Raw genomic sequence first — 23,727 nt, forward strand, 5'->3', positions numbered from 1 at the left:
TCAACAGGCGGGATGAGTCAGGATGCGGATAAGTCCTGCCACCTGTTGGCAGAAACGTGCTTGTACCATAATCTGACCCACGATTATGACAGATGAAACTGGACATCAGGTCCCTCAGCTTTAAGTTATCATCGTGGTCATCGTTGTCAGAGCTGATGGATCGGAAGGGTCGGTGTGTGACTTCTGAAATTGGGTCATAACAGACATGGCGGCCTCTGACTTGGTCTCTCCGGGACCACCTTCTCTGAGTTAAGCCAGCTGTACAGCAGGGCAGCATTCAGACAGCCCTGTGGGGCTGTTTAGGGGAAAAGCTTGAGTTGCCGGAGCCGCGCCTGTCAGGAAGGATTCTCAGCCCCCAAGTTTCCTCAGAAAAGTGGCAAGGTCCTTGAGCGGCGCCGTCCACTTGTCCAGTCAGGCAGCCCTGAAGCAGCCGGCTCGGCTGGCGAACAGCGCCGGGCGGGCGGGTCTGCGCCTGCGCAGTGCGTGCCGCGCCCCGCCAGGCAGCGCAGCGGCGCGCCGAGTCACCGATGCTGGGGGGTAAACACCGGCGCGCCAGGCCCGCCAGCCGCTCGCTCTCCGGGTGGGCACCCCGAGAGAGCCGCTCTCGGAGCGCTCCGGTTCTAGAAGCCTCGGCGGGGCCTGATCCCGGTTACAGCCCGGCGCCGTCTGTGCCTGAGGTGCCCCAGCCGGCGTCGCCATGAAGCTGCGGGTGCGGGTTCAGAAGCAAACCAGGCCGGTGGATGTGCCCGAGGCGGAGCCGACGCTGGGGCAGCTGCGATGGCGCCTGAGCCAGGCCCTGCTTCCCAGCTGGGGGTACAGGTACGCGGGAGGAGGCGGGGTGTCGAGTGACCGGGCGCCTCGCGTTTATCTCGGGGGACGTCGCCGGGGCTGTGACGCGCGGGGTGTCACGGGTGAGAGCTGCGCGCGGGCCGCCCTCTGCTCGCGGGGTGCGGGCTCCTGGAGGACATGGCCCAGCCTCCCGGGGGCCGCGCCGGTGCCCTCCCGGGTGAGTAATCGCTTTCGATTTCCTAGAAAAAAAAAACTCAGGATCGAGAAACTTGGCAACGGAAGCTCAGTGTATGTTTTCCCAGTTGGAAGTTAGGAGCGTGGCGCACGGGCGAGACTTGGCTGAAGTGAACTCGGGTGGAGGTGCCCCTTGCAGGGGTGCCTCCGTGAACAGACTGGGAGAGGACGAGGGCACGGAGCCGGCAGTCCCTGCCAGGCGTAGGGTTTTAAAATGGGCGGCTCGAGGCCCAAAGTTTGGGATCTTCTGACTTTGCTGGGCGGGATGCTGCCCACTGCACCCAAACCCCAACATTAGCCTTAAAGATGACCATGCCCCACCTCCCCGGGGGCGCGGGGGTTACAGTTGGGGATGGGAGGGCAATGAAATTGAGAAAGGATCAAATTCTGTTGCCAGTTTCTGGGGCTGCAGATGAACCGACAATCTCCGAGAACCATGCTCTGGGGTAATAGGAACCGCTAAGAGGTGGACCTGCTCGAAGACTCAGCCAGTGGACAGGTGTGGGGTGCTGAGAAAAAAAATAAACCAAAAAACCATGGCTCCCTGGAGCTTTGTGAGGGAACTGACTCTTCAAAAGAAAAGAAAAAGCTTTCTGTCAAGAACCTCCAGTTGAAGACTTTGGGGGAGCTTTCAGTTTATTGTTGAAGAATTCAGACATGAAACCCAGTTAAAAACTCACTGTTTTATTTCTTGGCCTAATGCGCTATCAGATTGAAGTAAGCATGTTTTGCTCTGCATAAAAAAAAAAAAAAACTAAAAATTAGGCTGTTGACGTAATTCTTTTTACCCACAGTAAGTGACATGTGTCCGTGGTTATTTCTTCACGTTAAAGTCAGAGTGCTTCCGTGTTGGCCTTGTTACCCTGCTATGACTTTTTTTTAAAATAAAGATTTATTTATTTTTTATTGGAAAGTCAGATATACATAGAGAAGGAGAGACAGAGAGGAAGACCTTCTGTCTGATGATTCACTCCCCAAGTGAGTACAATGGCCAGTGTTGTGCCAATCCAAAGCCAGGAGCCAAGAACTTCCTCCAGGTCTCCCACACGGGTGCAGGATCCCAAAGCACTGGGCCATCCTCGACTGCTTTCCCAGGCCACTAACAGGGAGCTGGATGGGAAGTGGAGCTACCGGGATTAGAACCGGCACCCATTTGGGATCCCAGCGTGGACTTTAGCTGCTAGGCCATGCCGCTGGGCCCCCCACTATGACTTTTTAAAATTCCTCCTTTGAAGGAGTCTTCATTTGTATATGTATATGTATACCTTCTTGTCTTTGAATTAGGCAGGACAAAGGATGTGGAACTCAATATGACTGCCCCAGAACCCAAGTTGGTTTCTCTTTCAGGTTTGTGTTTACAGCTCACACTGGTTAAGTGGAAAGAATTAAGTGTCAGCTTGTGAAAGTAAATTCGTTTTTCTGAAAGAAAATTCATTTTATGCTGAACAGGTAGTTTTAAGATATGTCCCTAAGACATTCCTATAATATCTTTACTAAGCAGTTGCATTAAGGATTGCTATAATAAGTTTCCCGAAAAGCCTCGCATTTCTAGAATTTCAGTTTTTAGTGACATTTCCCACTCCCTGCCCCAGTTACAGAAAATAACCATAAATGGCCACAAAATCGCTAAACGGCCACAATGGCTGGGACTAGTTGGGTCTAAAGCTGCAAGCATCTTCCAGGTCTCCCACGTGGGTGCAGGAGCCTAAGCAGTAGGGCCATCTTCCACTGCTTTCCCTGGCACACTAGCTAGGAGCTGGATCAAAAGTGGAACAGCTGGGACTTGAACTAGCACTCACATGGGATGCCAGTGCTGCAGGTCTAAGCTACCGTGCCACAGTGCTGACCCCACTTCTTTTTCTTATAAGTAAGGATTGTCAAAGACATTTGACTTGGTAAGGAAAAAAAATGTGTGTGTGTGAAAGACAGACAAATGAGTTAGTTCTAGCACCTTCCAGGGTGCAGCATTGTAGGAAAAAGCAAATGGAACATAATTTTCAAATGACTTAGTATTTTGTTGACTTCTCACAGTTTGTACAGATTAGCCCTGCTGAGTGTCGGTGTCTGCTAAGATGTGTCAGAGTGGTTTGTTAATCATGCCTCACACTGTGTGATGACAGAGCGCCGTGTTGTCACAGGGCGATAGCTCAGCACACGAGGGGTGGCACTTCATTGTTTCAGGCTTGTGTGCTTGTTTAGCAGTGAGTTTCTGGATTTGTGCTGTCTTCCCTGTGAGACGTAACTGGTCATCCACAGGACGGGTGAACTTGTACTCTCTTCAACGGTAGAAGAGGTCATGTGGGATGAATTTGTATTTATTATCTACATACACTGATCTTGCTTTTTGCAATTATGAATATTCATTGAGGATGTAGATTTGGTGTAAGCAAGCCATTACGTTAAGACTTGGATTGGGCAGTCACTTTCATCTTTGTCTTCCCAGCTAATGTTGAGAGGTTGTGTTTTTACTACCGATGTGTTATTTGCCAGCTGCTGGAGATATAGTTTAAAACTGAGCACGCAGGATCCCTGTTCTGAGAAATCTGAATGTCTAGTGCTAGGGGTGTGAAGGCAGGCAATAGACAAAAGCTGACCATGTTTTCTAATGGTGTGACCATAAAAGTAAAGCATGGGACTGGCCTAGTGAATGCTGGAGGCGTGGCTGAGGGGGTGGTGTCGGAGCTGCCCGGAAGAGCAAGTGCAGCATCCCACAGGCTGCAGTGAAATGTTCAGAAGTGAGAGCACCCGTGAGCGAGCCCAGGGCTGGGGGGAGATGTGCCAAGCCTTGGCAGAGGTGGGAAGGGGCCCAGTGTTGGCTCCCCAGGCCTTGGTAAAGGTTTTATTCCAAGTTCAGATGGAAACCATTGGAGTATTTTAAGCAGAGCAATGATGTCATCTAATTTGTGTTTGAAAACTGGTATTTCTCTGACTCTCATTTGCTATCAGTATGAGGCAAAAATTGTTTTGTGTAGTATGAAGGGCAATGCTGTCAAACTGATAATTCATTGATCCTAAGCAGTACCCCGATTTCAAAGGTGTCAAAGTGAATTAAAAGATGTGACCTAGATTTGATGAAAACATAGATTAATGCTAGAAAAGTACTATATCAATTCCCTAGGCTAGAGTTAATTATTAGAAATCTGTGAACTAGGCCTTTGAAGATATGAACAAATTAATTTAGAGAATTTTCTAAAAACATTGGCCTCCCCCTGACTTTTCCCCCCATAGAGTAGTTCTATAGGCATATATATGTTCCAAATGTATTATTGAGGGCAATGGCAATAGGTCACTCTTACTATCCTTATCCGTCTCTCTTGGCAGTTCTGATACCCGATTTGCAATATCATTGAACAACAAGGATGCCCTCACTGGAGATGAAGACACCTTGGCTTCATATGGGATTGTTTCTGGGGACTTGATATGTTTGATTCTTGAAGATGCCATTCCAGCACCTAACTTGCCTTCATCCACAGATTCAGAGCATTCCTCAGTCCAGAATAATGATCACCCCTCTCTGGCCGCCAGCTCCACTCAGGCCAGCCAAGCAGATGAACAACTGAGTGATTCATCCCAGGCACAGGCAGCCCAGTCTGACATCCGGCATGATGACAGCATGGTGCGTATAAAAGACCAACACATGAAATGGGGTGGTTGGCAAACCAGATCAAACTCCTCAGTTGGCTTCTAGACTAGTCAGGATAATTATCACCGGGGGATTGCAGAGCATTTTCTCAGCATTTTTTGTTTTGTTTAGACTGTTAAATTACTGGACCAGTATTAGGCTGTTATTCCAGAGTGCTTAGTTTATACCTTTATCTTTTGTCCAGATGCTCAGTTCTTCAGTAACATTATCCATTTGCTTGTATTTCTGTCAGTGGCCTTTGCTTCTTGGGCCTAAGCTACTCAATAGGGCAGTTATAGTCCAGTTGTTTCCAAATGACTTGCAGACATTTATACCTGGAGTGTTTGAGTTGGTATTTCAGGCTCGAGATGTCTAAGACAAACTTGGAACATGCGCGCTGCTGCTGTCTTCTTCCTATCCCTGTTGCCGCATCAGTGGCACACCAATTTTCCTGTGGTTTTTAACTCCTAATTGGCAGTCCATTAACCAGCTATGTCAGTTTTTCTTTTGCATGTTAGGTTCCTTTAGTCCACTTTGTAGGTTTGCTTTTTTCCTATGTTCTTTGTTTTGCTGTTCTTTTACTCTGTGTTTCTAGTAAGTAGACCTGTGCTCATCATGCCTTCAACTGAAAAAGCAAGTATCTTTAATTCCATCTTTTTTTGTCCTGAAGATTTATTTTATCCATTTGAAAGGTAGAGTTAGAGAGAGACAGGTATGGAGAGAAAGAGGTTTTCCATCTGCTGATTCATTCTCCAAATGGCTACAGTGGCTGGGGCCGGGCCCGGCTGAAGCCAGCAGGCAGGAGCCTTCTCTGGGTCTCACGTGTGACTGCAGGAGCCCAAAGTGCTTGGGCCATTTTCTGCTTTCCCAGGCGCATTAGAGGGAGCTGGATTGGAAGTGGATCATCCAGGACACAAACTGGCAACTGTATGAGATGCTGTTACTGGAGGTGGCAGCTTACCTTGCTATGTCATGGCACTGGCCCCTAATTCCACCTATTTTGTAGAAGAAAATGTTTCCTGTCCTCCTATTACTCCTTTTCAAGGCTTTCTGGAAAGCTGTTCACCCACCCTTTCAAAGGCTGGTTTCTATTCTTCCCTCCTGGAGCTGCTTGTCTCCTGTCAGATCAGACTCCTTATCATCTCTGTCCGCCAGCCAACACGTCACAGCTCCTGAGCACACAGCTAGCAACTGCTTCCATACCTGTGTCCTCACAGTTTGCCCTCACCAAGGTCCACTGCCTTGCCTGCTACTCCTGTCTGCATCTCTGCCCTCTTCCGAAGCCCTTGCCCACCGCTACCCATGCTTGATTTAATTTTTCTACCTCATTATTTATTATCCCATTTATAAATTTCTTCTATAAATTGGCACTTTTAAAATTAGATCTATTTATTTTTATTGGAAAGACAGATTAGACTTATGGAGAAGAGAGACAGAGAAAGATCATTCATCTGCTGGTTCACTCCCTAAATGGCTGCAAAGGCTGGGGCTGAGCTGAGCCCTAGCCAGGAGTTTCTTCAGGGCCTCCCATGCAGGTACAGGGTCCCCAGGGTTTGGGCCATTCTCCATTGCTTTTCCAGATTATAAGCAAGGAGCTGGATGGCATTCATGTGGGATCCCGGTGCTTGCAAGGTGATGATTTAGGCATCGAGTCACTGCACTGTGTCTAAATTTGTCACTTAAAAAAAAATTGAGATATGCAAGTGCTTCTTTTGTTAATTGTTTTATCCGTGTGCTTACCACCTCAACTACAGCATTCATGGCACCTCTCTTGGCATCACATGTAGATAGATATCAAGAAACATTTTTTAATAGATTGGTAAATTGTGAAAGTCAGCTATATCCAGATATATGAATTTTACTGTATCTTAGAAACTGTTGCATCTCTGCATGTTTCTGCCTCGTACAGATAATTCGGAGAGTAAGGAAGCCTATTTAGCTACATGTTAAAACAGCCCAGCTAAGTCTTTTTTGTTGATAGACTGAGCAAGAGATAACTTAAAGCCTATGAGAATTCTGAGATGTTAGTGTTGCCTCAGGTTAGTAACTTCAGTATTGAAACCATTGGATGATATTCCAAATCATCCAATGTAAAAACTGTTTGATAACGGAGCTTGACATCTCTTGAATAATCCTGTGAGTTTTCACACAGTGTGAGCTGCTAATTTGGTAGACAATGGAGCAGCACAAAAGGAAAGTACATGAATAAAGATTAAAACCATCGGACACCCATTTCTATCTGTTAATTAAATAGCAAATTGATTTTCTGATTTCCTTTTATGTGAGAATTCATCTAGTATGTGCAGGGTCTTTAATGAGAAACAGGGATGTTAGGTATCAGGTAAAGATCTGTGTGAGCCGTGTCAGTCACCCATCTGGGCCTGCTGTGCGTGGCTGTGGCAGGGCGGTCTGCTCAGAGAGGTGGTGCTCTGATGTTTGTTTGCATTCCTGCATGTGTGAAGGTGATAATTGTTTTATCAGCATGGCTCAGAGTGGCCGTGGTGCTCACGGCCTGCAAGTCCTTTTGGACAGGTTGCCAGGGTCTTCTGCTGTGTTCCAGCAGTGTGGGTTGGTGTAGGGTAAGCGTGTTTTTATTTCCCCACATATGCTCTGCTCCACACAACCCTTAATAAGCAATAGATGGCAGGAAGTTAGGCATAATGGTACAGAAGCAAAGAACCTACACTTCATTGTTTAGTTCAGTGCTAACTTGGTTTTGATATAGTAGTTTCTATGGCTCAGAAGAATACCATGGAAATGGTTTTCTGCCATATCCTTTCTTTAGGAGTGTGAATTGTCACTGGCCTGTAGCTTTCAGTAATTGAATTTGGATCCTTCAAAGCCACGAGGGCTTATGTCTTCAGAGACTTTGTGAGAAAAGCTATCACCTCAGACTTAAACTTTCTGGCACACTATGTCATTTCAATTTCCTCTTCCCTTTCTTTAATGGAAATCCAAACTTACAAGAAATATGTGCTTTGCATTAAGAATTGGGCACTTGTCTAGGAAACAAGGTTGCTGAACAGAACTAACACAGGTGACTGAGTTTCCTTGAAGCTGTGTGTTATGTCTATGAACTACAAATCCTGAGATCTGGGTTTATGTTAAGTGTTTATTAGCTGGTAACCTTGATTGCATTATTTAATCTTTCTTGATGATAGCATCTATAAAAAGGAGACATCATCTTTCTTGCCTGTTTTATAGGATTGTTATAAGATGCATATGAGAAAACTATGAAATTGTAAGCTAATACCCTTCAGCAATTGTCCAGCTAGCATTTCTTGTATACCTACTGTGTGCGGGGAGTTGTACCAGGGCTACAGACACAGGTGATATTTTTGTAGTGTGGCCCTTCATAATCTAACCTGCAGGCACTTGCGGGGGGCGATGTAGACAGATGGTCAGAGGATGGCAGTGCCACGTGGTAAGCTGCAGTTATCCAGGCCCCTGCAAGGCAGAGTGGCGGCCTGGGTTTCCTCTGTGGGAGAGGTATTGCACAGTGCATGGAAAGGGAGCGGCAGAAGGAGCACCTGATAGCGTGGGGGTCAGTTGACGAAGGGCCCTTTGTGCGAAGGAGTGTAGGAGTGGGGATTTCATTTGTAGGCCTTCCTCAGTGTCCTTTGTGAGACAGTTGTTTAATGAGTTTGAACGTACGCACTGCAGAGCCTGAGGAAGTGTTTATTGGTGTAAATGTTATGTGCACATTGCTATTATTAGGCGCCTCTGAACAGCGCGTTTTGGAAGGTGGGGTTAGGTGGCTATTGTATTTAGCATTTTCCGTACCTCGTGTTTGTAAGGCACAGTTGAGGGGAATGCTGTTGTCAGTGTTGAGACACTGTTGAGGTTTGTTGTTGTTGTTGTTGTTTATTTGAAAGAGGTAGTGAGAGATCTTCAATTTGCTGGGTCACTCTCGAGATATCCAAGGGGAGCCAGAAACTTCTGAGTCTCCTACTTGGGTTGCCAGACCCCAAACACTTGGGCCATTCTCTGCTGCTCTTCCTTGGCCTTGAGTAGGCAGCTGGATCACAAGTGTAGCAGCCAGGTCACAGCCGGCACCCTTGTGGGAGACCAGCATCCCAGGCAGTGGTTTTACCTGCTGCACCACAGAGCCAATTCTGGGGCGGTCCTGAGGAGTTATAAGCCGGTACAGGACATGATTAGATTCTTAGCAGCTGAGGGAGGGATGGTTCTGAAGACGTGCAGTTAGAGGCACACCTTGCTGCAAGTCAGAAGAAAGTAATGTGGAATAGAAACAGGACAAGTTTAGGGTTAGTGAGAGTAGTTTCAGTGGAGTCTTGAAAACCCATTGTTTTTGGGGTAAGGCTTAGTAAGGTAGAGGGGGATTTGATGGTGACCTTCAGGGTTAGTGGGGAAGAGGAATTGAGGCTGAAGTAGTAGGTGGCTGGCTCACTAAGTTATGAAACATCATCTGAAGTATCTCCAATTTCTAAATTCAGTGATATATTTAGACTTTTTAAAAAATTGGATTTTAGTTATTTGAAAAGCAGAATGTGAGAGAGTGTGCTGTGTACACGAGAGATTTTTTATTGCTGGTTCACTTTTCCCAAATTTCCACAGTAGGCATGACTGGGCCGGCCTGAAGCCAGGTGCTAGGAACTCACTTCAGGTCTTCTTCAGGAGTGACAGGCACCTAAGCACCTCCTCCTGCTGCCTCCCAAGGTGTGCATTAGCAGGAAGCTGGAATGGTCAGTGGAGCGGGACTCAAACCCCAGGCACTTCATATGAGATGTGGATGTCCCAGATGGCATTTTAACCACACGTGCCTGATGCCCATTCCTGCTTGCATGAATCTCACTTCTCTTTAGATGTAAAATACACCCTGCAAAAGTAAGGCTTCTGAAGAAGTTCTTGTTTTTGTTATCTTTTTCAGCCAGGGCCTAGTCAGAATTTGGCAGCTGAGGCCATTCAGGATGTTATGGATGTGGAAGAGGAAACAGGTGTCTGTCACTCAGAACCGATGCTCTGCAGCGAGGCCGTGGAGGGGCAGGTGCCCCATTCGTTGGAGATCCTGTATCAATCGGCCAGCTGTGCTGACGCCAAGGATGCCTTGATAGTGTTGCTGCATCTACTCATGCTGGAGTCAGGTTACGTGCCTCAGGTAAGGATGACAGGCAGATGCTAGGGGTGTATCAGTAAGTAGCACTAGGTTGTGCTAGGTTTGTTTATTAAGTGTGGTTGGGGATTGAGCATGAAGTGCTGAACATAGTGATAAGCTCCAGGAGACACTCAGTGTTCTTCCCTCACATCCTGTTTTTCCTTCATTTCCTTGATCCGTTTTAAGAGTGTTAAAGAGGTGAAGGCAATTGTGGCTTAAAAAAAATAAGGACACAAAATTATATGTGACAGCAGATATATAAAATGTGGCTAATGAGTGTAAGTGGGCATGACTCACTAGGTTGTTTTTTTAATGTGATGTCTGTGGAATGCCAGTTCCCAAATAAGACTCGGGGAGAGGGACCTAGCTCTTACACCTTACACAGCTGCTGGGTTTTACATCTGTCATCTGTTTGATAAGCATCTACCAATGTCAGGTTCAGTGCTTTGTTCCTGCTCTCAACTTACATATGCGAAAGGTTCCTGTTCTCCACTTGCTCATAGTCTGGGAATGACAGTGACATAGTCGGCATGACTGTTATATACCAACTTGGTCAAGTTCTGGGAAACATACACCTGTGTATCATGCCAGGGCTTCATGGGAGAACATTGAGAGGAGAGCTGCTCAAACTTTAAAACACGTAGGAAAATCTGAAGGTCTCGCTCAGATACAGATTCTGATTTGGAAAATGCAGGATAGAACTGGAGCTTCCGTGTCCTCCTTCCCTATGCCGTGCTGCTGGTCTGTGGCCCATGGCACAAGATGGCAAGACGCAGTCCTTCAGGGTCACTGCACACCTGCTGCATGCTGTGCACCGAGCCGGGAATTAGGACTCAGAAGTGCAGTCATGTGCCACCTGCTGATGCCTACTTAGATGAGTGGGACCACCATAGTGGACGCAACATGATATCACCTGGTTACATTGCCACCATCTTAACATCTTTAATAGTATTCAATCATGGTGAAGTTGCTTAATGACCTTTATTTTTAAGAATGTATCCCCTTTAATAAATGATATGTGATTCCTTGTCTCTGAATGCATAGGCTGGAGAAAGAGCAGTATTTATGATGTCTAAATAATGTAATAGAAGTATGTAGCCATAGAAACACAAGCAGAATGTAAAGGGATGAAAGGGCATTACAGCTTTCTTTTGAAAAATGTGTTACAGAGAAAGTGACATTTGAACTGGAGTTTTGAATAGTGATACTGCTGTGGTAGGGTAAGAAGTAAATCTTTGAAGAAAAATCAATTCCTATTTCTGTGGCAGTGGTATACCTGTTTGGAACGAAATTTTGATAGCAAAATAATTACACTATATTATCCTCTGTTAATAGTAAGATTAGTGACTTGGTGCCCTTTTATTAAGGGGCCTGTGTGGAATGCTTATATTTCTAAACAAGGTAAGTGTCTTCTGGGTTTTTAATCTTTTTGAGAATAATGCCTTTCTTCATTCTGTGTACTGCTTTTGTGTCATCCCCCAGGGGACAGAAACCAAAGGCATGTCCATGCCAGAGCAGTGGAAGGCTAGCGGCGTGTACCGGCTGCAGTACACACATCCGCTGTGCGAGGGTGGCTGTGCTGTGCTCACCTGCGTGCCCATGGGAAACCTCATCGTTGTGAACGGTAACAGCATGGCTTAATCCTGGCTGTTGGCTGGTAGACACTGTCCTGATGTGTTTCTTTCCAAGTGCTTTGTCTACACTTCACTAGTTGGCTATCATGATAATTGTCACTCTTTCTCAATGTTATTTCATTTGTAGATCCCAGATAATTCCTAGATCACTGACAGCATGTGTCTAGAAGATTTTAAAACATGAAGTTGGTGTTGGGGTCAAAGGCTGTCACTCTTGGGACAGCCCTGCTATTTTGATGTCTTTAAATTTATTTATTTATTTATTTAATTTCAGCTAGCTTTGTGCCTGTTTGTGATGCAGGCATCCCATATCAAAGTGTTGGTTGGAGTCCTTGCTCCTCCACTTCTAATTGAGCTTCCGATAAGTCGCTTGAGAAGGCAGTGGAAGATGGCTGTGCTGCTTGGGCTCCTGCCACCCATGTCAGTGTGGTATTCCTGGCTCCTGGCTTTGGCTGGGCCCAACCCCGGCAGTTGTAGCTATGTGGGGAATGAACCAGCAAATGGAAGATCTCTCTGTCTCTTCTATCTCTCTTTTTGCATCAGTTGTGCCTTTCAAATAAATAAGACAAAGGAGATAGAGCAAATTTTATTTAGAAGTATGAACATTTTAGCTTAAATTACTCTAATGGCACTCCACGTTGTTCAGGATGTGACAGGCTGATGGCACTAAGGTTTAACAACGTGTCTCTCTTTCTTTTTAGGATTTACTTATTTTTATTCGAAAGGCAGATTTTTAAAAAAAAATTATTTATTTTTATTACAAAGTCAGATATACAGAGAGGAGAGACATAGAGAAGACCTTCTGTCCGATGATTCACTCCCCAAGTGACTGCAACGGCTGGTACTGCACCGATCCAAAGCTGGGAACCAAGAACCTCTTCCGGGTGTCCCACACAGGTGCAGGGTCCCAAAGCTTTGGGCTGTCCTCGACTGCTCTCCCAGGCCACAGACAGGGAGCTGGAAGGGAAGTGGAGCTGCTGGGATTAGAACCGGCACCCATATGGGATCCGGGCACGTTCAAGGCGAGGACTTTAGCTGCTAGGCCATGCCACTGGGCCCGAAAGGCAGATTTTATATAGAGAAGGATAGAGAAGGTCTTCCATGTGCTGGTTCGCCCTGCAAAAGGCTTCATTCATCACAATTAGATTCTTGTTCACAGTGTTGGCGGGTTCTGCCTTTATGTAATCATTCTGTTATATCCAGTCATAACCTGCAAGGTGGAAGTTATCAAAGTCACTAAATGAAGTAATTTTTGCCTCACTTTGTTATGAAAACATTCAATGACATGTAGAATATGTGACATTCTCTAGTTACTGGTTCCTTGATGCTTACTATAAAGAGATGGTGGCTGATGTCTTGATAGTGCCATCATTTCTGACGTGTTATTCCTTTGTTGCTCCTGGTATCTCAGCTTTGTGCAGACTTGCGTGGCTGCCACCCTTCCCAACCTTGAGTCTTTGGAAAGGCGCATTGTGACCTTCAGTGGTTGCCTCGGCTGAGGCGTTCTGCCTGGCACACACGTGCACCAGCCCGTCACTGGCTCTTTCAGAGACTGAAATAAAGTGTGTGTTTGTGTCTGTGATTAAAATTGAGCCCTTGGATGAAGTCAAGAGTATTGGTCCTTTGAGCGAGATGATGCTGTGAAAACCAGCAAGATTCTTCTCATTAACAAGGGAGAACTTGTTGCCAAGGGTTAAACGAAAAGGAAGTGGAGTTTGTAGTGACCTCAATTAGAAATAATGATTTTATTGTGTTTGGTCACCTCCTGTTAACCTTGTTGCATATCTTTCAGTTATTAGTAAGCTGCAGCTGTTAATGCTTAGTGGATTGTATATGGAGTGCTCACTGTAGTTCCTAAAGGTGGTGTTTAGGAGTAATTTCTCATGTGATAGCAAGTTTGCACTTTGACCTTGCTGGGAGGGAAAGCAATAGGCCCAGAGCCATTTGTTTTGTGTGATGAGACCTTGGTGTACTGGGGACTGGGGTGGTGAGCTCAAGGCTGAGGTAGGAAAGCAACTGGTTATCTTCTCCCTCTTATTTTCAGCCACACTGAAAACCAGCAATGAGATGAGAAGTGTAAAGAAACTGCAGCTCCGGCCAGAATCTTTCGTTTGCATAGAAGACCCAGGTAACAGAGTGACTTAGCTTTTAGGACTAAGCTTTGGGAGGTTCACTTACAAACAAACCCTGAAAGATAGCATTGGAAACACTGATTATTTCAATATTTAGGCAAATTCAAGACAGTGTTGTCTCTTTAAGAATACAGAGGCTTTAACTATATTCTAATTTAAGGAGTTTGTTTCTTTCCTGTTTTTCTGAGTCTCAGTGTGCTGAATTATATTACATTGTGAAATAATGCTGCTGTGAATTCAGCACAGTTTTATCCTGCTCTGTAGTTTCTGAATTAATCTTCGGAGATTTTTTTGTCATTGCAAAAGGATCAGTGTTTTGTGGAAGTAGTTAAATGCAACATCACTATTGAAGATTATTGGAGGAAAAATTGCATTAGGAATGTTTGTTTAAACCTATGTAAGTTTGATTATTAATTGATGCAAATTGGAACTTCATCAAAAGTTGGCATTCTAGACATGACTTTGCTTATATTCTGTTAAATTATTAGTAGGTGGGAGGAAGACAGGTTTTCCTTTTTCACTCTTTCCTGGCTAACCCACGTTGTGAGAGGTGAGTGAGAGTGGAAGGAGGAGAGCCAGGGTGGAGAGAGGCAGCTGACGTGTTGGGCGCCGGCCTTGTGCTGGGATGTGCCTTTGTGGCTTTCTTCATTCACTGCTCAGGGCAACATTAGGATTCCTGAGCTAGACAGGAGTGCTGCCACACACTGGGGAAATGGCATTCATAACTGTCTTCTAGGAAGGCTGGCTGGATCTGGAATTTTGCTTTGAAGGCCCAGAGATTTGTTAGTTCCCAGGGAAAAGCAGGCTCTGAGAGGCTGGCTTATACTGATATTGGCAAGAGCAGAATGCATAGTTATGATGGTCTCTGGCTGGGCATAGATAGAATCAGAACTGGAGTATTAGCTGAATTGAGCATTTAATGTCACATTGGACTGTTTCTCATTCATGGTTTTTTTTGTTTTAGAATTCGTTATGTGAACAACAACAGAAAATCTACCCTGCTGGGATTTAGTCACTGCTCTGTTTAGCTGTCAGCCTATTGTCTCTTGTCAGCACTGCTAAATTTGATGCCCCATCCCCTGGGCAGAGACATCCAAGGTTTATTACCTTTGCCAGTGACAACAGTGTTGGGAGGCTTCCTGGCAAAGCTGTGGCCACTGGCGTCCCTCCATAGAGCTGTCCTGTGGGTGATGACAGTGGTGCAGTGCCCCACCGATGATGGCGTGCCCAGTGCCTGTGTCAGCCTGGGTAGAGTTGGTTATCCTGCTGGTGGTATTCACCTGCTGGTGACGGGACGAGCATCCTGACCACCAGGCTGGGGCTCCCTTTGCATTCATAGTCCTCCTCCTCACTTGGCAACACTGGCACTTTTTGTCCTTTCTGCTGTGACACTGGGAAGACAGAGACTGGCCAGAAGTACTGCCCTTTCTTCCTGGGCTGCTGGCCCCGTGAATGCTGCAGGCAGTGACCTCCACTGGAAGCTAGCTGTCACTTCTGGGGAAACCCTTCTCTACATCTTCCCTACCTCATCTTGAGGCTGAGCGTTCTACTCTGTCCTGAGGAAGGAGACAAGGGGAGACTCCCCTCAGCGGGTGGGGACAACAGTTTGTCGGTGGTGGTTGTTCCCCTCTAAGGAGCCTTTCCAGGTTTTTCTCTCTCCCTCTCCCTGCTCCTGTAATTGGTCTTACATATGAATTATACTGCATGTTTATTTAAATCCTGTGATGTTTTGGAAGGTCACACACCAGTGTGATGATTAGAATATGTTTTCCCCACCCAGAGCTAGAGTGACTCCTGCATCTGTGAGAGGCTGTTATCATTAGACCAGAAAAATGTCAAGCTCTTTGACTATACTCAGTATTCATCCATACTAGATAGGACCTTGCTGTGGGGGATAGAAATACTTTCCTATTTGTAGAAGTAGAGTTTTGTTTGTTTGTTAACAACTTTGAGATTCAGAGACAATGAAAGTTCTTGTCTGCTGGTTTAAGCCCCAACTACCTGAAGGGCTTTGGACTGGGCCATACTGAAGCCGGGAGCCAGGAATTCAATGCAGGTCTCCCATGTGGGAAGTGGGGACCTAAGTACTTGCGCTGGTATTACCTGCTGTATTCCAAGGTGCAAACTGAGAGCAGAGCCAGGACTTGAACCCATGCTCTCCATTGTGGGCATCCCAACAGAGCGTCTTAACCCGTAGGCCAAATACCTGCTCCAGCAGTGGATAGAGGCTTTAAGCCAATAATATTGTTCTGCTAACAGCTCTAGAGGAGTTTCCATTACTTCAGGATCACAGATCTGATCCATGGTGGACTTAGGGATTCAACTAGATTTGTCTGGCTAGCCTAACCTTTTAGAAACAAATTTTGGGCTCAGCACGGTCACTCACCTAGCTGAATCCTCACCTGATAAGTGCTGGAATCCCATATGGGCACTGGTTCGTGTCCCGACTGTACCACTTCCCATCCAGCTCCCTGCTTATGGCCTGGGAAAGCAGTACAGGATGCCCCAAAGCCTTGGGACCCTGCACCCGCGTGGGAGACTGAGGAGAAGTTCCTGGCTCCAGACTGGCTTGGCTCCAGCTGTTGCAGCCATTTGTAGAGTGAACCAGCAGACAGAGGCTTTTTGTCTCTCCTCTCCATAAATGTGATCTGTGTTTCCAGTAAAAATAAATAAATCTTAAAAAAAAAATAAGAAACAACCTTTATAGGTATGTGACTCAGATTCCTGTTTTCAGTCTGGTTTTTCTTAAATAAGAAAAAATGAAATGGAAGAGAAAAAAAGTTAATACTGTCATCTTACAAGCTTGTGAACTATTTTAACTAAGTATTTTTAGTAAAGAATTTTTGCATTGGGTAGTTATATGCTGCTCCTTTGGCAAGTCGTCTTAATTTTTTTTAAAGGTAATTAAAAAATTTATTTTATCTGAAAGGCAGCTTTTGCAGAGAGGAGAGAGACAGAGAGAGATCTTCCATCTGCTGGTTCACTCCCAAAATGACTACAACATCTGGGGCTGAGCTGATGCGAAGCCAGGAACCAGTAGCTTCTTTCTGGGTCTCCCACATGATGGAGACCTCAGGACTTGGGCTGTCCTCCGCTGCCCTCGTGGGACATAAGCAGGGAGCTGTATTGGAAGTTGAGCAGCTGGAACCTGAGTTAGCACCCACGTGGGATACTGGTGCTGCGGGCACAGGACTAGCTTGCTAGGCCACCACACCAGCCCCTGAGCTTTTTTTTTTTTAATTACAAGTGATAGTTTATGTACCCTAGTAATTAACTAGGTACTGTTATTTATCCTTTATATATACATTTCTAAGTAAGCACTTCCATAATAGGTTGGTAAAGGAAACCTATATATATTTTATTTCTTATTCTCCATTTTACAGTTTTGTAGGTATAGGGCTTCCCCTCTTCCCCCTCCTTTATTTCCTTTCCCTTTCCACTTCTCCTCTCTCCTCCCCATTATCACCTGTGTTTTACAATAATACAGTCCTTCAGCTGTAGTCTTTACTCCAGCGTTCTGCTCCTTATGTGTGTTATGGCAGTGTGGTTATAGACAATGGTAGAGTCTAGTATTTTATTTTCAAGGTATGTTTAGCAGTTTTATTGGAGGCCTACTTTTATTCGGGAGTAGAGAGGCATACTGCAGTTTTCCTTTGATTCCTGGTAAAGGAAACCTGTTTAGAAAAAAAATCAGTTTTAATACCTGAGAAAATATTTTTTTAATGGTCTATATAGTAATGATATATATGTTTATAAAGGTATAATGGTAATGAAATCAGATTTCAACTCAAGATTGCAGGTTCACACACCCAAAATTTAGACTCTAGCTGCATATTTCTCTTTGTTCTTATTAGTTATAATGAGTGTATTCCTTGGAGTGATCATAAACTTACCTAATAATGTACTGTGCATGGAGCTTTAAATCTTTTTTTTTAAATGTGTATTTTCTTTATTAAAATTTTTAGATGATGCTTACATAGTTGATCAGGGTGGGAGGGATTGAGGGTTAAGGAAAAGAGGGTGTGATCATTGTTTTCAGCTTTTCTAATTTTTTTTTTCATGTATCTAGGGGGAGGGATAGACAAGGAGAGAAGCCATACCCAGCTTCCCACCTGCCCTGGCACCCAGGGATGGGAAATGGCCACCCATTATTGACCTAGGGCCTTAATGTGGCATATGCTCTGAAAGTTTTGCCCAGGTGGTTTCAAAGGTTTTTGAAATGTTGTCGATCTCGCCAATCCAAGGATAAGAGAACACTTGCAATGTCTGTTGGGTGATGTCGTCCACCTTAGCATCTCCATTTGCCCAGCTATTTGCTGTCATTGTTGGGCGGGGTACATGTCCAATTTGTTCTATTCTCCTCCCACAGCTATGGTAACAAATGTCCTGTGCAGGCTCCAATGGACTACAGTGTCCTCTGTGGGTCTGGGCCATCTGCCCACTACTTTGTCTTTCCTATGGGGAGGACCAGTTTTCACAAGTTGACCCAGGCCTCGCCGGGTCCCCTGCCTCGGGTTCACAGACCTGGCACCAACCACACAGGCAGGCTCAAGGACCTGGGCCAGGCAACCCGGGTTCCTCCAGATCCCCTACTTCTGGGGTGGAGCTTTAAATCTTAGCAGCTCTTCCCTGACATAGTGTTGGTGTCTCCTTTAAACAATGAGGATCAGAGGGAGAGTTTATTTGCCAAAGTTACAGACTGGGTGAACAGCAGAACTGAAGAGCAGTTCAGCACCTGACCCGCCTGTGAATTGCCAGGAGCTGTTGCAACTCTTGCATTCTGATTTAGCTGGTCTTTGGTGGGGCCTGACTTTAGTTTGTCTGAAGGGCTCTGGTTGGGTCAGCCCTGGTGATCTGCAGAGCACATTGTGAGCAGAGGTGCAGTGGCTGCAGCTAAGTGTGTGGACCCAGATATTTGTGTTTGGTTCTCCTGCTTTCTCTGGGACCCCGGACAGTCTGGCTGTGTCACTCCAATTTTTAAAATGTGTAAATCTTATATAGGAGAGGGTGGCTGGGGTAAGAGAAAGCTTGGGAAATACTTGACTCAGTTAATGATCCATGAACTCCATGTGATAAATACGCTTACTGTGTTGGGATCTAAGTCCCATGCATTTGTTCCTGCCCTGTCCCGATGCCCACACATGGGTAGATGCGGTATGTTTTTGACATCTGTATAAACGGCATGCAGCAGTTTATTCTGCAGATGCAGCCCACAGCTGTGTGGGGTATATAATTGTGCAGCTGTATTTGGTGTCATGGGAATTTAACTTCACCTGTAAGGTTCAGTTTTATCCGAGTTGTATGCAGAACCTTCTCTGCCACTAGGGACTTTGGTTTACAATGTCTCTGCAGGAGTAATGTGTGAATTGCTTTGGCAGAAGTAGAAGGTGCCAGTTGAAATATTTCACCTTATTTTGTGTTTCATTTAAAACCATTCCAGGAGACAATGCAGCCAAGATATACAGAGATCTTCAGAAGCTGTCCCGCCTCTTCAAAGACCAGCTGGTGTATCCTCTCCTGGCTTTTACTCGGCAAGGTAAGGGAGGATGCATTGTTACAGTCTGAGTGGCCGGAAGGAACAGGAAGTGCAGTCAGTACAAGGGATATTCAGAAAGTTCATGGAAAATGTATAAAGTGAAAAAAAAAATTTGTGCGCAGATTTCATGTTTTTGGGCACCCAGTTAAACTCACCTTTTCAACACTTCCCACAAACTCTTTAAAGTCCTCTGGTGCATTTGTGGGCTCCGTGATTTCTTTCTTTTCTCCTAGTGAAATTCTCAAAACTAAGTTTAAAAGTCAGTTCCTTAAATGGTACTCACTTCTATTCCATAGCATTTCGTGTGTGTCCTTGTTACAGTCTTTTCCAGTGTATCGTAGTTGTTGACATAATGTCTTTGAGTCTAAGAGTGCGAATGCCTTGGAGGTAGGGAATATGTTTTACTTCATTTTGTATTCTCATGGTTTAGCTCAGGGTATGGCCTGTAGTGAGCTCTTTAGAGAGGAACAGGCAGCTGTTTGTCTTCACTGTGTGGGGAAAAGCTGGATGTTCTTAGTAATGCCTGTTTTTCTCTTTTTTCCGTTTTAGCCCTGGATCTGCCAGATGTGTTTGGATTGGTAGTCCTCCCACTGGAACTCAAACTGCGAATCTTCCGACTCCTGGATGCTCGCTCAGTCCTGTCTTTGTCCGCAGTTTGTCGTGATCTTTGTATTGCATCAAATGACCCACTTCTGTGGAGGTGTTTGTATCTACGAGATTTTCGAGGTAATTCCATAATAGCAAATTAACAAAAAATGGCTTTTTTCTTTATGTGTGTGTGTGTTTTAAAGGTTTATTTATATTACTTGAAAGAGTTACAGAGGAGAGAAACACACACACATACACACAGAGAGACAGAAAGAGAGAGAGAGAGAGAGAGATCTTCCATCCTTTGCTTTACTCCCCAGATGACTGCAGTTCCAGAGTTGGGCTGTTCTGAGGGCAGGAACTAGGAGCTTCCCCTGGGTCTCGCACATGGGTGCAGGGTCCCAAGTGCTTGGGTCCCCCTGCACTGTCTTCTCAGGCCACAAACAGGTAGCTGGATCAAAAGTGGAGCGGCAGGAAACTGAAATCAGCCAGCTAGCCTGCTTCCCACAATACCAGTCCTGTCTTAATGGTTTTAGTTAATTATCTGCCAAAAGTTTTAGGCTGTACCCTTTTTTTTTTTTTTTCAAAGAGTTTGGAGGATCATGGTGAATAACCTTAGAGGGGAGAGTCTAAACCCTGTTCATTTCTGCGTCCTCTGCAGCAGACAGACGCCTAGACTAGGTGGTTTGTACCTTCTCTGAAATTCACCTTTGGTATCTGAGGATTTCTGTGGTGGGACCAGTCTGCAAGTTAATAGTCTTGCTGTCTAGTGTCCTAGGGCTCCAGGGCTGGGCAGCTTTGCTGTTCTCTGGTCACTTTGTGGGCACTTGGTGATGACATCAGAACCTGTGCGTCAGGATGTACAGATCAGAGGGCTAAGGCTCAACTTGGAACATCTTCCCGCCGCTCTCATCTTCCAACATTATTAGGGTTTTTCAAACTGTCCAACTTTGGCCATTTTATAAAAGGAAACAATGAAATGAAAAAGAACAGAATTGAAAAATCAGCTTGTTTTACGAATAGTATCTATTTATAAAATAGGAGTAAATTTCTGCTTAAGTTAGTTCAAAAACAGCTTGATAGTGTGTTATATATGATAGCACCTTAGCAGCTGCAAAAGTTTGTCCCTCCCTCCCCCCCTTTTTTTTTTAAGAGAATACATATTTCAACATTTGGATTATTAAACATTTTCTTTGAAACTTTATAATGTAGTAAATGGGAATGACTTGGTTCATTCCTTTCTCTTCTAGTTATTCCTAAGGTCCTTTTTCTACTTTTTTGTATCCTTGAATCCAAGTTGAAAATGTTAATTTTGTCACATTTGGAAGCAGGTGTCTTCTTAAAAAAATAAAAAATATATAGTTTTAGAAGAGAAGAAAGGCACAGACTGACCAACATATAATGAAGGATTGACAAATAAAAAATAGGCTGTAATAGGAACATGCATAAATTGAACAAATGCCATTTCAGTTAGGTTCAGTTTGGGGTTAAAAGTTTAAATTAGTCAGTCTCCGTTATTTCCAGAGTGTGGCCTGTAAGCTCATCTTTGAGGTGAGTGCTCACATTTTTGTAATGAGTTTTCCTATTGATGGAATGCTATGGGGCTAGAGCTTCTAGCACTTACTTCCATGCAAAGGTGGTGACTTGGCAGGGAAAACATCTCCATCTTTTACCCAAACTCTCCTTTAGGCTTCCAGTTGAATGGGTTCCTCTTTCCTCATTTCACACATTTCAAATAAATAATTGTACTGAGAAATGCTTAGACCCATCTGTATCTCTGACAGTGAGTCAGACAGAACATGGCCCACCAAAGATACCCCAAATATGGAGGAGTACCCAGAGCCAGCTTGACTTCCAGTCAGCAACATGGCCTGTGGTACAGACTCGCAGGGAATGTCGCCAGATTGTGGTATTTTGAGATATGATATTAGAAGCAGCTGACACATAGATGAGATTAAGGGGAGAAGATGGATTGGGGACCAGATAGTACAGGGGAGAGAGCAGCCACATATCTTACCACAGATCCTTAAGGACCACTGTGTGGAATTCCCATGTAATTCCCTTAACCATCCGTAGAAGAATTGAATTAGCTCCAGGAAAACACAAATGAAACAATATGTGTCATACAAGAAATTCATGTTCCTTTTTTATGACTAATGAGTAAGTCTCCATTTCCTTAGGACAAAAAAATCAAACTTAGTGGTTAATGCTGGATGAATGAAATGTTTTTAATCCTTGTTTTTTGTTTTTTCTTTCAAGATGGTACTGTCAAAACTCGAGACACAGATTGGAAAGAAGTAGGTATTTGTAATTTTCACAGCTAATGTTCATAGCAGAAGGATTCTGCTCTGCTCTTGTTGTCAAACATTATAGGTGTGTGTTGTCTTTGTGCTGGAATTGTCTTCAGTAATTCAGCCAGCTAACAGAACACATTAAGAAAGAAATTATGTTGTTTTGTTTACAGATGAGTACTGTAAAAGATAATTGATTTCTCAGTTGAAAGGCTTAGAGAAAAGTAAAATTCAATAACAGTCCTCAAATAAGTACAAATCACAGTATAATGTGTTCATTAGATTTAAAAAAAAAAAAAGGTTTATTTATTTTTATTGGTAAGCCAGATTTATATAGAGAGGAGAGACAGAGAGAGAAACTGCTTCCATCTGCTGCTTTACTCCCCAGATGGCTACAATGGCTAGAGCTGAGTCTATCCAAAGTCAGGAGCCAGGAGTTTCTTCCATGGGTGCAGGGTATCAAGACTTTGGGCCATTCTCCACTGCTTTTCCAGGCCATAAGCAGGGAGCTGGATGGGAATCAGAGTAGCTGGGACATGACCTGTTGCCCATGCAGAATGCCAGCGCTTGGAGGTGGAGGCTTAGCTAGTTGAGCCATTGCACTGGGCCCAGACTGTACTGTTTTTAGGAATGTGTGCCATTCTCTGAAACAGACATTGTGTTTTATTTTAAATTAAGATTTATTAGGGAAATACAATAGATGAAAAAACTAATTTCAGTGTGACCCCTTCTTCCCTAGTAGCATACTTTTATATTTTATGATACAGTATTTTCAATGAGCATTTAAATTTCTCCCTTTGAAAACTGTTTTACAACAAATAGCATATCACTTTGGGAATCTAGATTACACCTGTGAAAGTCCATGAGCTGCGGTTATTCCTGTGTGGGCTTTGTGGTTCATGTTAGCACAGTCACTCAGCCGCAGTGTGGTTAAAGGACAGAGCTTACTTGGTATTGCTTTTGGAGTTGCTGCCTTATTCACGCAGCAGAAGTTGGCAAAAGTTCTGTTTTGTGCACTGCTAGATGGTATGAGAAAAGAAAGGCATTGGTGGGGATGTACAATGAAAACTTTTGGAAAACAGGTAAATCACTTCCTTTATTGTGTTTTTTTCTTTTCCTGAAGCTGTACAAGAGGAAGTACATACAAAGAAAAGAAGCTCAGAGACGTTTTGTGACGTTCTCACCACCAGCTCCTGACCGCATTCCAGTCTATCCCAGCCATTTGGATTTTCCTCCCTCCTCCTTTTTTCCTCCAGGAATTATCGGGGGCATATATGATGAAAGGCCAACACTCCCCTACACAGGAGGGTCAGTCGGTTCATTCATTCCTGGGCCTGGGGAGACACGCGGCCAGTTCTCTCCACTCAGACCACGGTTTGATCCCATAAGCCCATTTCCAGGACCCGACCCCATTTTGCCAGGGCGAGGTGGCCGTGGTGACAGATTTCCTTTCAGACCAGGGAGAGGTCGGCCAACTGACGGCCATCTGCCATTTATGTAATTGATTTGTAATCTCACATGTGAAGATCAATTCCTTTTTTTTTGTTAGAACTACCAGTGTCATCTCCTTGGGGTGCTCATGTTGAGGGGTTGTTTTCTGCACTCCCAGAAGCCTCTCAATAGATGCCTTTACAGCTCCGGGCACAGAGTGCCTGCAGCTTGTTCTGTGACAAGGTTGGCTTTGGGGGTAATTGGCTCCTGATTTTTCTGCTCTGGATTCTCCTGTAGAACGAAGGTTGTTTTATTGATGATTTTTTGCACCAGATTAAAAAGCAATGTAAATTA

At 44.6% G+C, this 23,727-nt stretch overlaps 1 protein-coding gene across 3 annotated transcripts; it reads left to right on the forward strand.

Moving 5' to 3' along the window:
- Window positions 1–77: 77 nt before the first annotated feature.
- Window positions 78–23,727, forward strand: FBXO7 (F-box protein 7). 3 transcript variants are annotated; one of them, XM_040985122.1, is made up of 9 exons: window positions 78–168; window positions 4,497–4,639; window positions 9,537–9,764; window positions 11,244–11,385; window positions 13,440–13,523; window positions 18,968–19,063; window positions 19,613–19,789; window positions 21,911–21,948; window positions 23,066–23,727. In XM_040985122.1, the coding sequence occupies exons 1-9, from the start codon at window positions 93–95 to the stop codon at window positions 23,441–23,443; spliced, it is 1,362 nt and encodes a 453-aa protein (XP_040841056.1). In that variant the 5' UTR covers window positions 78–92; the 3' UTR covers window positions 23,444–23,727. The 3 variants fall into 3 exon arrangements, with proteins under 3 accessions (XP_040841056.1, XP_040841047.1, XP_040841066.1); XM_040985113.1 differs by lacking the exon at window positions 78–168 and adding an exon at window positions 634–819 and having other exon boundaries at window positions 4,345–4,639; XM_040985132.1 differs by lacking the exon at window positions 78–168 and adding an exon at window positions 909–1,006.

The sequence above is a fragment of the Ochotona curzoniae genome, unplaced genomic scaffold, assembly GCF_017591425.1.
Source record: "Ochotona curzoniae isolate NIBS_2020 unplaced genomic scaffold, NIBS_Ocur_1.0 contig_1014, whole genome shotgun sequence".
NCBI classification, from domain to species: Eukaryota; Metazoa; Chordata; class Mammalia; order Lagomorpha; family Ochotonidae; genus Ochotona; species Ochotona curzoniae.

Excerpts from the sequence above, each read along its gene's own strand:
- FBXO7 (XM_040985113.1), top strand. The coding sequence starts at position 698 with ATGAAGCTGCGGGTGCGGGTTCAGAAGCAAACCAGGCCGGTGGATGTG. Across the intron at positions 13,524-18,967 it reads CGTTTGCATAGAAGACCCAG|GAGACAATGCAGCCAAGATA; the intron begins GTAACAGAGTGA and ends AAACCATTCCAG. Across the intron at positions 19,064-19,612 it reads CCTGGCTTTTACTCGGCAAG|CCCTGGATCTGCCAGATGTG; the intron begins GTAAGGGAGGAT and ends TTTCCGTTTTAG.